Source organism: Populus alba, chromosome 18 (genome assembly GCF_005239225.2).
Source record: "Populus alba chromosome 18, ASM523922v2, whole genome shotgun sequence".
NCBI lineage: Eukaryota > Viridiplantae > Streptophyta > Magnoliopsida > Malpighiales > Salicaceae > Populus > Populus alba.
The window spans coordinates 13,352,161-13,366,042 of NC_133301.1; the positions used below are offsets into that span (position 1 = coordinate 13,352,161).

The 13,882-nt window shown below is 33.6% G+C and overlaps 1 protein-coding gene and 1 pseudogene across 1 annotated transcript; one reads left to right on the forward strand and one right to left on the reverse strand.

The window, feature by feature from the left end:
* Window positions 1-386: 386 nt before the first annotated feature.
* LOC118034283 (protein OS-9 homolog) lies at window positions 387-4,833 on the reverse strand (annotated as a pseudogene).
* Window positions 4,834-8,985: 4,152 nt separating this feature from the next.
* Window positions 8,986-13,091, forward strand: LOC118034281 (protein PHOX1). Its single transcript, XM_035039522.2, has 3 exons — window positions 8,986-11,860; window positions 11,951-12,146; window positions 12,644-13,091. The coding sequence occupies exons 1-2, from the start codon at window positions 9,835-9,837 to the stop codon at window positions 12,097-12,099; spliced, it is 2,175 nt and encodes a 724-aa protein (XP_034895413.1). The 5' UTR covers window positions 8,986-9,834; the 3' UTR covers window positions 12,100-12,146; window positions 12,644-13,091.
* The last annotated feature ends 791 nt before the right edge of the window (window positions 13,092-13,882 follow it).

The following is a 13,882-nucleotide window of genomic DNA, read 5'->3' on the forward strand; positions in this document are numbered from 1 at the left end:
AAAGATAAAAAAAAATTAATTTTTTTTAAAAATGTTTTCAAAACAAAAAGAAACCGGGTTTAAAAAGTTGAAGTAAAAAAAAAAATTAAATTTAACTCACTAGATTAAATTTAATAATAATATAAAAAAAATTCCTCCCCGCAACAACATGACACGTTCAGTCATCTAGTATACATCTACATACGCCACCAATCTTAAAATACAAAATATATTTTAGTAATATTGAGAAATGGGAATCAAAAGAAATTGTAATAACATTTTAATTGAATTCTGTGCGTCCCAAATATTACAGGTCCAAACTAAGTTCTCCAAATGTTCTCACCTTTGCTTTCCATCACGAAGCAAAAATCGGCAAGTTGGAAAGCAACAAATTAGTGGAATGCATCGAAAGAAATGGAAGAAAATTTTGGAGCATCAAGGAATGTCTTGTTCCGTAAAATTTACATGTATTTTCTGATCAGTTTCATCAACCTGGAGTTATCCAAAGTTCCATTAAAACTGTCTTAACACTGTTTGTTGTCTGCTTTCTAAGAAGAGAGGGTCTAGGAAAAGCAACTCGCTGGGTCAATGGCAAGACAGTGATTGACCATTTGTTGCACTTGTGAAGAAAGAGCCATATAAAACACGAAGAACACAATTTGTTAGCTTGTTCAATTTGATCCATATTGACAAAGGTCCCTCTGCAATGCGTCGCTTATTCATCTGAATCATAATTAGATGATTCAACGTCAGACACCATAAAAATCTGCTCATCTTCGGGTTTCGACTTCATCTGGCTTAGCTTCTTTGTAATCCTTGGGAAGAAGGTTGCAATTAATGGTGTGCCACACTGGTCTCTCTTCTTGGAACAATCTGCGAAGTCAAAAGTGGATGCAACGCATGATGCATGTAAGCAAGCATTACAGATTCGGTTGGATAAAATGGCATGTTTCCATAGAAACTTGAGAGTCCATTTGAAGCTATATTAACACGAACTAAATACAAAACAAGTCCATACCAGCAACTCAACAGATAAAACAAGCATTTTCACACAAGATACAAGTACAAACAGATTGTATAACGATATGTTATTGCTTTGTACAACAATAATATTTTTCATTTCACTGTGTCGTTCTCCAAGGAGCATAATAACTGTAAATTCACCATCTATCATTCTTAAAGATTTTTTACCTTCATTTTGCAATAAACAGCACATGGATATGAGAAGCAGTCTTGAAGAAAAAATATCGGAAGAAAAGAAAGCCCAATTTTGTGGTAGTAGTAACATGTACCTTATTCAAATAACAACTTTGTTTAAAGTTTAAACAAGCGATGCAAGGCACCTTAGAGATGATTTTTCACCATAACAAGAAGATTGGCATTTCATTGCGCCCTGGACTGTCAAATTGAGTCTAAAACTTGAGACAAATTGTGTTGATCAATCAAGCCTTAAAATGAAGCAAGGCACTTTTACCACAAAAGATTGAGCAGGATTGCTGAAGATAAAATACTATTGTATATTTTATTCCTTTGTCTTTGATCCATAAGCAATTTAAAGGTTGCAATATTTTATCAAATCTGATCTCTAGCAGCAATGGTTTTCACCTCAGAGAGGAAGAGAGACTTACGGGTGCTTGCAAAGCATTGGAGACTGCACTGTAAGAGCATACTTGCAAGTGGATAGCTCAATGATAGAACTAATCATAGCTCCGGGCCCTGAGCATACGAATCTCACCTGCACATAAAGAAAACACAGACACCACATGAGAGAGAGAGAGAGAGAGAGAGGCTGCAAAAAAAGTAACTTCTCCACCGTACCTCAGTTTCTCGTGGCTCATTTGTAAGATCACATATCATTTGTATACTGATGAGCATGATACCTACTCAAACACAAACAATAGAAATATGATGGCTACCACCTTCTATTCGCTTTACTTTGCCCACAAGCAGAGTTTACCTCACACTCTTTGCATGGGTTGGTATTTTACCTTTGAGATGCATCTTTTGAGCGAGGATCCTTCAATGTAGAAATGTCAGAAAGATTCTGGTTGAATGCAGCCGTGGCTTCTTCATCATATACACCCAAGATAAATTCTTGGACAGCCTGTAATGGGAAATATATGCATCATGAAGGCAATAACATGCAAGTTGCAGCTGTGCAATGTACAAAGGGAAGCTGAAATTACTGCTGTCAAATGTCCTAATCATTCCAAAATTTGGAAAATAAGCTAAATTTTCCAATATAATAATAATAGTAGTAGCAACTGGCTGGCACTATTGCTCTTACTACGACAAGCCCAAAAGGATATTCGTATAGGACATCCTATCCACCAAAACTTCAAAAAATTAAGCCACCAGCATGCTTCCAGTTACAAAGCAAGGAAATATCAAAACCAAAGGCAAAACAAAAGAAATTAAAAAATCAAAGATAAGAATAACTCATACATGCTGAAATTACTGCTGTCAAATGTCCTAATCATTCCAAAATTTGGAAAATAAACTAAGTTTTCCAATATAATAATAATAGTAGCAACTGCCTGGCATTATTGCTCTTACTATGACAAGCCCAAAAGGATATCCGTATAGGACATCCTATCCACCAAAACTTCAAGAAATTAATCCATCAGCATGCTTCCAGTTACAAAGCAAGGAAATATCAAAACCAAAGGCAAAACAAAAGAAATTAAAAAATCAAAGATAAGAATAACTCATACATGCCCAGGTCACAACCTTTTCCTTTTCATCCTCCACATGGAATTGCCTTATTTTATTCTGATAGCATAACTCATAAGACCACCAACCCTCTTGCTGCATCAAAGATACAGCAGTGTAAGAGAAATGACTTGCGATTGATGCAAATTTATTCAAAAAGACCAGATATCAGAAAACAAAAAAAGCACAACTGGAAGCAATTTTGATCAACAAACAGAAACGCATTATTTAGTATGACATGTCCAAAAAGTTTTTAGTGACAGATACTGACTCTGACAAGGCATGAGCCTTTCAGTACTTCAAGCAGCTCATCTGGTGTCTTCAATTTAACCCGTTCCTCAGTTTCCACAATCATGCTGCTTATATTTAGCTGAGTAATTGGTTTTTCACTCTTGGCTTTCTCCACCTTAGGCAAGAAGCATAAATAATTCTCACCATTTTTGTTGGGTATAACTATTGAGTCCTGGTCATCATCCTGCAAAGTTGTCGGATTAAAAAAACAAATCATTTTTTTTATATGTACAAGTTACAGAAACAAATTCCAAACACAGAGAGAACTAAAAGGGAAAATGATTTAAGGTTATCACATAGAAAACCAAAGAATGGTCATTAGGTTGTTGCATGAACATTCTTCACACCAAAGAAACTCACAGGCTCCATGGGATGTAGAGAAACTAAAAGAGAAAAAAACTTATTGTTATATCAGTTGGAGTCTGAAACTTAAAAACTAACTTTAAAAATAGAGAATCTGAAGCTATTTAAAATTACAACAGAGTTAAGCATTTGCAATGTCATACAGTCACTGTTCAGTCCCTCAATACCCATCTGCTGCAGAAAATGAACAAGGAAACTCTCTTGACTATCAAATAATACCAACCCTCCTTTGCATGCAAACTTTTTGAGAAACATTCATCTTCCAGATCCTAGCCAAGACAGTTTTTCTCTTTTCAAGTCACAAATTTACTGGCCCCAAGTCCCAGGTTCCCATCATTTTCTCATTTTAACTGATCAAAGAGCATGTGATGATAACAGTGTTAAAAGGTGCATTTTTGAAACATGGACATGCAATCTACCTGATGACAAAGACAATGAACAGACTAACATGATACAAAGATATATGTAGCACAGAAAGGAAATAAAAGCCAAAAACCCTACGCTTACTTACAGGAAGAAAAGGAGAGTCTTCTGAATGAAATTCGATCTGATATTTAGGTTCACGAGAACTGCGAAATGTAGCACCTGTTAATTAGCAGAAAGTTAACATAGCAGATTTAGAAATACACAAACAGAAGAAGGATATAACTCAACAACATTAATTTAACTAACTTGCTTAACATGCAAAACACAAAAACACCCTTGTAACCTACTGAACATATCAAAACAGGACTTGAAACCTCTAAATTCTTAAATAGTGCCGTGACAACTGCCAGCAACAGTAATGGCTGAATTACAACCCCCCATTTAGTTATCCGTATTTTCATTCCTTTCAAAGCTTCATTCATAACCAGTAAACTACTTCATGCTTTGATATAAAACAACTAAACAATAAAAGGCCAAGCCGATTCAGGACCACAGCGTATTACAAACTATCATTAACACCCTTTCCCTCTGAATTTTGTCCAAAAAATTACCTTCTAACCACTTAAAGGCACTCCAATGTTCTCCACACAAAACATAAAAAATCTTTGTTGAAAAAACATTGCACGAAACGACAAAAACATTCCATGAAACACATTAATAATTAATTAATCCTAAGAAACCAAGTTCTTCAAAAATTGAGAAATCATAGCGAAACAAGATAAACCCATGTCAAAAACAATAAAATCTCAAAGACACATTAATCTTATGTTTACAAAGCAATCGAATTTACAGTCAAAGTAGCAATCTTTTTACCTACATGACCAGGGAAGATCTGATCAGCTAAAACATGGTTGCATACAGTGTATAACACCACAATTAACCACAAAAATCTCATCTTTCTACTCCTTCTGGTTTATTTTACTTTTATTGAACTTTTATAATTAATAATCTAAGAACTTCCAAAAAAATTGCAGATTTTGGGTTTTGCGTTAAGAATTGAAGAGGAAGAGGTAGCGTTCCTTTGTGAGTCTGAATCATGTGTTCTTGTGGCTGAATTGATTGGCCAATGAAGATTCGCCACGTAACAAATAGTGGGCTGGATAAACACATCTAGTCCAGGCTTGTGATGATTAGGCTTTAAGATCGAATTTGGGCCCTACTGTTTGATTGGAGTTACAATCATCATATAAAAAATTTCACAATTTCCTGCGTTATTGTTATTATAATTATAATTTAGTCAACAAAGTTCATCAAAAAACATTAATTAATCAGACCTTTATTTATATATATAATTAAACACTCTCTTGATTAGTACTGATCATCCTAAATAAATATTTTTTTAATAAATATTTTTTTCAAAATTACTATCTTTTCTAATCATTTTTTTCCATTTTACCTACTTTTCTTTCTTTTCTTTCTTCTTTCTTTTTTTCAAAAAAGGAAAAAAAAATTAATAAACTAGAAAACACTGAAATTTATGAGATAAAAGATTTATAAATGGATTTAAATACATAATATTTTAAATAACAAGGACTAACAAATTAGTTTTTGTTAAAATATCAAGAATAAGTGATAATTGATTCTGATTTTTTACTTGTTGAGGTGCTTGGTTCTTCTTCTTTTTTTTTCTTTTTTTTTTATTATTAGTATTATTAAAACAAATCCATTCGCCAACTACTTTATCCTCCGGGATAGTGATATATTGTATCTCCCATTTTTTTTTTTTTGTTTTTTCTTTTTTTGCTGAGGTGTTTTATATACAATGACTCAATGGACCAACGGCGAACTAGTTGCCAATTCAATGACAATCTGGTTTTTAAAAAATATTTCACATCGTAATTGTTTTAACCCTTGTAATAACCCTAACTTAAATGCAAGATAACATGCTTTCAAAGAACTAAATTACAAAAAACAATGAGTAAAATAAAAAGATGATAACATGTTTTATTGATATGGATTATGAAGTGAAATTTATAACCTAAACACAACTACAATGAGTTAACTTAATTAAACATTTATTTTTTTTTTTCTTTAATTTCTTTTTAGTTGGACTTGATTGAGTCTTAATTGGTCTTGAGCTGAATTAAAATTACAATTAGATTGAAAAGTTATAAAAAAATTTAAAATAAAATTTAAAAAATATTTAATATTATATTCAATTTTAATTAACTTAAATTAATCTATAAAATTTACAACAGAAATGAACATAATTCCCATCAAGCAATATATTTGGGCAACATGTCTTTTCTCTTATTATACTTTCCTATCAAATCATTTATCAGGCCAGACGGAATTTAAGGAAGTTAAAAAAAAAAAAATTGAAACCAAACAAAACAAAAATAAAGACTTAAATCTATGACCAAATTGAATTGACTTAAGGAGAATTTGGGGCGAGAAAATAAAAGGAAAGGATTAACAAAAAAAAAAAAACGTATTGCCTTTAACTGTTTGGTTTATTTGGTCAAATAATGTCTTTCTTCCTTTAAAAATCTTGAATTTAAACCTCAATTTTTAAAAAATAAATAAACAAAGGTTTTGTTATATTTTTTGACGCGTGTTTCTCGATTTGTTGGTGCAGGGATTTTTCATTTTCTATTGTGGAGGGGTGTAGACGGAAATTAACTTGAAATTTCAACACCTCTATACACCGACCAGTCCTCGCCTTATTTTAATGGAGGAGCGGTGAGTCGTGTTTGTTTGTTACCCTCAAAACCAAGAAATTACGAAGAAACCGAAGGGAATAAAGAAGGGTCAAGGAGTTGACGAGCGGTGACGTGTGTTTGTTTTGTCACGCCTCCATTCGTTTCTAGACACGGAATCTGGAGCTGCGATAAACTTGTTTTTTTTTTTAATTAAAATTTATTTATTTTTTATTTTAAGTTATCTATTTAGTATTTTTAAATTGTTTTAGTATTTTAATATTAAAAATAATTTTTTTAAAAAAAAATAATATTTTAAATAAAAAATATTTTAAAAAATAATTTTCACAATACTCCCAAACAGTATATAAAAAAAAATGAGGGCTTTGCCAAAACAAAAAACAGATTGTCTTGCTTAACAAGGTTTCTGCTGTTGCCGGTTTTATCGTAGCAAATGGTTGTGTTATGATATTTTTTAAAATTATTTTAAAAAAATATATATTTAGATATTTTTTTTATTTGATATCAATATATTAAAATCATTAAAAAATATTTTAAAAATTAATTTAATATTTTCTTAGAGCAAATACATTTTAAAAAATATCTAAAAACAAAAATTATAATTAATAAAAATAATTTATAAGTTAGTTGAACCAGAAGAAATAACAAAAATAACATAGCTTGATTGTTACGTTTTTTTAGCAACACAATTTAATTGATTAATAGTACAACTGTTAAAACAATTTATGAAGGTTGCGTACTGAAATAAATTGTAGAAGTTATATTGTTAGGTATGGTTATTGAAACTTTTTTTTTTCATGATTGTGTCATAACAGCGCAACTAATTAAATTTTAGCATTACTTAGGAATACTCTAACAGAAGTTTTTGATAATTAATAGTTATTTACTGAAGTTTCATGTCTTTTTAGATAATAATAAAAGTTGCTTGACTTCTTTTCTTCTTCTTTGTTCTGTGATTGGCAGTCGTTTATTTAGGTACCACGGAGACCTTGTCTTGCTTTGGATTGCATGAGAGGGACACACGTGAGAGAAAGAGGAAGACAAAAGGTGGAGCAGCATGTCGTCCACTCATGGTTTTTGCCACAATAATAACCAAAAAGGCAATGCATGTTGTACACATGGTGTGACGAGGAAAGGCCTCATTAAATTCCTTTTTTCTTTTTTTAATTATTATTATTAGCAGAAACCTTTTTCTTTTGATAAAAAAGAACATATAATGAAAGAAAAGAATTTACAGAGAGCATGTGGAGAGTCAGAGCTTACATAACTTGTAGATTTTTCTTTTAAAGGGATTAAAAAAAGGAAAAAAAGGTTTTGCAAAATATTTTTAATTAATTGTAATAGCTTTAAGTAAAACAATAATAAATAATATTCATACAACATTGATCATGCATCCAATATGGTTACAAAAATGATACTCATATGAGATAATGATTATTTATATACTTGAGCCTGTTTAAAAATGTACTTACAGTTATTTTTTAAAGTATTTTTATTTAAAAATAAATTAAAATAATATATTTTTTATTTTTAAAAAATTATTTTTAAAATCAGCGTATCAAAATGATTTAAACATACTAAAAAAATATTAATTTAAAATAAATAAAAAAATAAATAAAATTATTTAAAAAAAAACACTTTTAAATGCAAAAACAAATAAAACTTAGTTGTTGAGATAGTTGAAAATCTTTGTTTTTATTTATTTACAAACATTATTTTATTTTGAAATGATGATGAAATGATTGTATATAATCTAATAAAAGGTATGATTAGGGAAGGGACAAAATTAGATAGAAATACTTTTTTTAAAAAATAGATATAAAAAAATAAAATTTATGATCCTATAAAAAAATGATAAGAATGTTATTAGATATTTTTTAAGTTACATAAAATATTTCTTGATAAGATATAACTATTTTTTTTATAATATATATATATATATATGAAACAAATTATTTTTTATCTCATGTCGTGCACAAATAATAAAAAAAATTCAATTACAAGTGAAATTACCCTGTCCACTCCCATTTTAAATAACTAACACAATCCAATCCTTTGTAACTAAAACACAGCTAATAATAATCGTTTGCCAGCAAAAGTCACTTGCTTTGAAATCGAGGCCTCCTATTTAATGACTTTATTTAGCATTTAAGATTTTATTTAAGATGTCCCTATTTATTTGATTAATTAATTAATTAAGCTATAGGATTTCACATGCTTGAAATCGAGGTCTGCTATTTAATGATCTTGCTTAGCATGTAAGATTTTATTTAAGATGTTCCTAATTAATTATTAATTATTAAATAAGATAAAGGATTTGGATTCAAGAAAAAGACAACCCATTTTTATATGGCAACTAGTCAAATCAAATCTTTGCCCTACACTTCTCATCAAACGTCCCCAAGATACTTGGAATTTACGTAATCATGGGCCTTACCATTTTTGTGTGTGTGTGTGTGTGTGTAAGCCATAAAACTAAAAAAAAAAAAAAAATCGAAAGCTTCAAAATATTTGAAAGAAAATAAAAATACGTGAGACAAAAACATTGTTTTATCAGCTTTTTTTGTGGCGTTTACGTTAAGCTTGTGAAAGTCTTACACATTATAAAAGTACAAGAATTTGGTCGGTTTTCTTTCCATTTTTCGTTTTTTTATCACAAGCGTGCGAGCTCTCTTGTTCCTTCAACCTACTCTTTGCATTTTCCTGAGAAAAGGAAAAAAAATCTCCATTACAAGCCTTCTAATTTCAAGAATTCATTTCCCAGATAAGTCTTAATTTCTTTTTGTTCAAGCAAAGTATCAAGTTGCAATCTTTAGCTGAAAGAAGGTTTCTTTTCTTTTTAAGATTTTGTTTTGCGTCTCTCTGAATTGGGATTTGTTTGTTATCTGGAGGAGAAAGAATTTGTCCTGATTTGGAGGGATAGACAAAGTTTATTACTTTTCCTTTCGTGTTGTTTGGTTTTCTGGTTTTGAAGTCATTGTGTGCTTAAAAAGAGAAGAGCCCATTTCAAGGGAGAAATTTAGATTTTTGAAGTTTTTTTTTTGTGGGAATTGGCACCATTTTGGAGGAAAAGTTTGAATTTGGTTTGTGGGGCCTGCTGTATTAGAGCTTGGTTTTGATTTGCCTGTGTCTGTGGTCTGTGTATTTTAGTATATTCTTCATTTGAGTTGTGAAGATCTGTTTACCTAATGCTTTTGAAGTTCTAGCCTATCTTGTTCCTGCAATTTTAAAGCTTTCACACAGAAGTGGTTGTTGGGTTTCAGTTATTTATCTTGTAGTTGAGTTCGGTTGTTAGTTTGTGAACTGTTTGATTAGATTGTTGTGGATTTTGAGGTTTTAGCTTGGATAATCATAATATAGTTAGTTGATATAGAGTTGTAGTTCTTGGATTGTCGGATTCCCAATGGCGAAGGAGAACGGAAAGAATAAGAAACAGGTAGGAAGACAATCAAGTGAGAATGATATGAAGCAACCTAAGGTTGGGAATTATAGCCCTAAGGCGCTGGATAAGGACACTGCAGTCTTCATTTCCATGTCACAAGAATTGAAGGAGGAAGGGAACAAGTTGTTTCAGAAGAGAGACCATGAAGGAGCCATCTTGAAGTACGAAAAGGCCATCAAGTTGCTTCCGAGGAATCATATAGATGTATCCTATCTTCGGAGTAATATGGCCGCATGTTATATGCAGATGGGTCTGAGTGAATATCCCAGGGCAATTCATGAGTGTAATTTGTCGTTAGAGGTCACACCAAAGTATAGTAAGGCACTGTTGAAGAGAGCAAGGTGTTATGAGGCTTTGAATAGGCTGGATTTGGCTATGAGAGATGTCAGTACGGTTTTGAAAATGGAGCCAAATAATTTCATGGCATCAGAGATTTCAGAAAGGGTGAAAAAGACAATTGAGCAGAAGGGGCTAAGGGTGAACGATACAGTAATTGAACTGCCTCCAGAATATGTTGAACCCCCTGTTGCTTCATCCAAACTAGCGAAACAGAAGACAAAGAAGAAGAAGGGCAAAAAAGTAGAGGAAAAGAAGACTGCAGGTGAAACTGAGCAAAAGATGGTTGAGCATGAAGTTGAGGGACAGAATGCTGGGAAAGAAATTGAATACAGTAGAGTTGATAGCCAACTCGAGGGGAAGAAAGCCGAGGATAAGGTGGTGGTGGAGGAAAAACTGAAGGGAAAAACGGAAGAACCTAAGAAGTCTGTAAAATTGGTTTTTGGGGAGGACATAAGATGGGCTCAGTTGCCTATTAATTGCAACCTCCTGCAACTTAGGGAAGTTATTGCTGATCGGTTTCCAGGCTCAGAAGAGATTCTTATCAAATACAGGGACCATGAAGGTGATTTGGTTACAATAACCTCTGATGAAGAATTAAGGTGGGTAGAAGCATCAGCAGAAACCCAGGTTTCTATCAAGCTGTATCTGGTCGAAGCCAATCCTAAGAAAGACCCATCCTTTGATAGACTTACGCTGGAGGAGGTGCACAAACTGGATATCAAACAAAAGCTTGCCTCTGAGAATGGGAACATGGAAAATGGCAAGCTGTCTGAAAACAGATCATATTGCTTTGATGAATGGATAGTAGAGTTTGCCAAGCTGTTCAAGAACCATGTGGGGTTCGATTCTGATTCTTATTTGGGTCTTCATGAACTCGGTATGAAGGTGTATTCAGATGCTATGGAGGAGACAGTTACTAGTGAAGAAGCGCAAGACCTTTTCAACACAGCAGCAAGCAAGTTTCAAGAGATGGCAGCTTTGGCACTGTTCAACTGGGGAAACATTCACATGTCCAGGGCAAGGAAGAGGCTCGGCTTCACTGAAGAAGCTTCAAGAGAATCAATACTTAAAGAGATTAGAAAATCATATGATTGGGCGCAAAAAGAATATATAAAAGCAGGGAAGAGATATGAAGAAGCACTAAGAATCAAACCAGACTTCTATGAAGGTCTTCTAGCTCAAGCGCAGCAGCAGTTTGAACGGGCAAAACTTTCCTGGTACTATGCAATTGGAAACAATGTTGACATGGAAACATGGCCTTCTGAAGAGGTTGTCCAACTTTATAACATGGCCGAGGACAACATGGAAAAGGGCATGGTAATGTGGGAAGAATTTGAGGCTCAACACCTGAACATTTCCAACATAGCGAAGGTTAAACCCCAGTCTCAGAAAACTGGGTCAGACAAGCTATTTAAAGATGTGTTCTCAGAAGATGCTACTGAGCAGGCTAGGAACATGAGGTCCCAGATTAACCTCCTTTGGGGCACCATACTATATGAGCGGTCAATTATGGAATTCAAATTAGGCCTACCAGTCTGGCAAGAATGCTTGGAAGTTGCAATCGAGAAGTTTCATCTTGCTGGAGCTTCCCCCACAGATATAGCTGTTATGATAAAGAATCATGTTTCAAACGATAATGCACTGGAAGGTATAGCTTTTGATTACTCATTAGAAATTTTGTTTAAGAATTATCTCTGAGATGCTAACAAATATATCTGCTTAAAATTCACCATTGCAGGTTTAGGATTTAGAATTGACGAGATAGTACAGGCATGGAAGGAGATGCATGAAGCTAAGACGTGGCGGAATGGGGTTCCCACATTCCGGCTAGAACCATTACTTCGACGTCGTGTTTCCGATATTTATCTTGCCTTGGAGATTTTATGAGTTGCATCCATCAAAACTTTACTATGAATAGATGACTTCTTGCTAAGGTATGTACATGCATGCCAAAAACACTCTCGTTAATCAAGTTCTTTTGCATACCATGGAAAAATTTCTGTGATACCTTGGCTGCCAGCTACCATATGTTATGTGCAAATTTCATATAGCAGCTGCTGTCTAATAATTGATAGAGTGACCTTTTCTCCGTTTTTAAATCTCTGCTAGCAACCATTTCACAAGCAGCTCTATGTGGTCACTGCTTTAATTTGTTAAATAGTTCGATCTCAGGAAGGGACAATATCCTTTGACTTGATGAAAATGGCTTTCAAGAATTCAATGTGATTTCTTGTTTGGGATTTTAGTGTTATGCACTCTTGTCGGACCAGTGATAGGCTTTGCGTTATCTCTCCCACTTCTGATTAGTGCATGCTTACCTCTTACCACTCACCACTTCATATTTCAGTCTCCTTAATTAATTTGTTTCTTTCGTTCATCCAGAGGTTAGATGCCTTTTTGCTTAAGATAACCATTGTTGCATGTTATGCAGGTATCTTCTCCTTAAAATTCAGTTTCAGCCATGTATTTTTAGAAACATCAGAGGTGTAGCTGCTGTAGTAATGGGATTGTATTGCATGATATTAGCAGAAACAGATTCTTCCGTTTGTTTACACTGACGGGGATAAGATGAAGCTGCTAAGGTTTGCCTTTTTGTTAATTTCTGCCTCCACTCAAATGCCTCCCCACTTTTTAGACTGACAGGCAACAGGAGATGGTATATGTTATTCATTTGTCAAGTATTCAGCAATTATACATTGTTTGTTTGCCGCTATGATTTGTAATCTTGATTTTGATGTGTTCTTTGTAAATGTTCATAGTCATGTCACTCATGCTGGTTAGTTAGGTTTCAAGGAAACAAGTGTGCTTTTCTACTGGATTGAGTCCAGTGTCTTGTCTTACAAACGTTTAAAAGAAATCGGTCTTGTTTTTTCTTTTGATAGTCTTCCTTTCTTTATCATACGCCAGAGACTATATCTTGGCAGATTGCAGCATATGCATTTGTCTAGCATATGACATCTTTGTAGAACTGAAGTTGGGTTCCTAGCTCCCATCATTTGCCCTACACAACATACGGGTCCCTTTAAAATTGATTGTTAAGTTATTAAGAGTGTAACATGTGAGCAAAAGTTGGACCTCGGATTATTTTAATCCATCAAATAGCTGAGCTCGGTGGAAACCACAGGACAGCAGGAACTAGGTAAAAAAGATTATACAGGCTCCAGTACAGTGATATCTTAAGAATCGAAGATGGTGTCTTATTCAGATGAAATATTAGACAAGCCCGGTTTTGCATGAGCACCTACTCATGTAAACAGTGTGGAACCCTATATCAAGTGATGATATAGATTCACTCACACCCCACTTTGTGGTGTGAACTCATTAGACATTGCGTCACGAAAATGGCAGGCTCTGCAATGCTTTCTCGCCGTATTGCAATAATTCTCATCTTACAGGCCCTTCGACATGCCTCTTTGGTGACCCGCCGGAGGCAAGGTCAGGTGAGACTATTACCCCCAACAAGAGATTTCAATTGGGTTAAATATCAATATGAAGTACGGTATGACTCACACCTCTGCGATAAGAACCTGGAAGGTTTAAGCGCTGAGGATGTGTTTTTGCGTCAGATGATAGTGATAGAAAGGCCTCATAATAAAGAATGAGTGCAATGCGTAAACAAAAGATATCTCCACATGCATGGTGCATTGATGAAGTCGTCCTGTGCCATCAG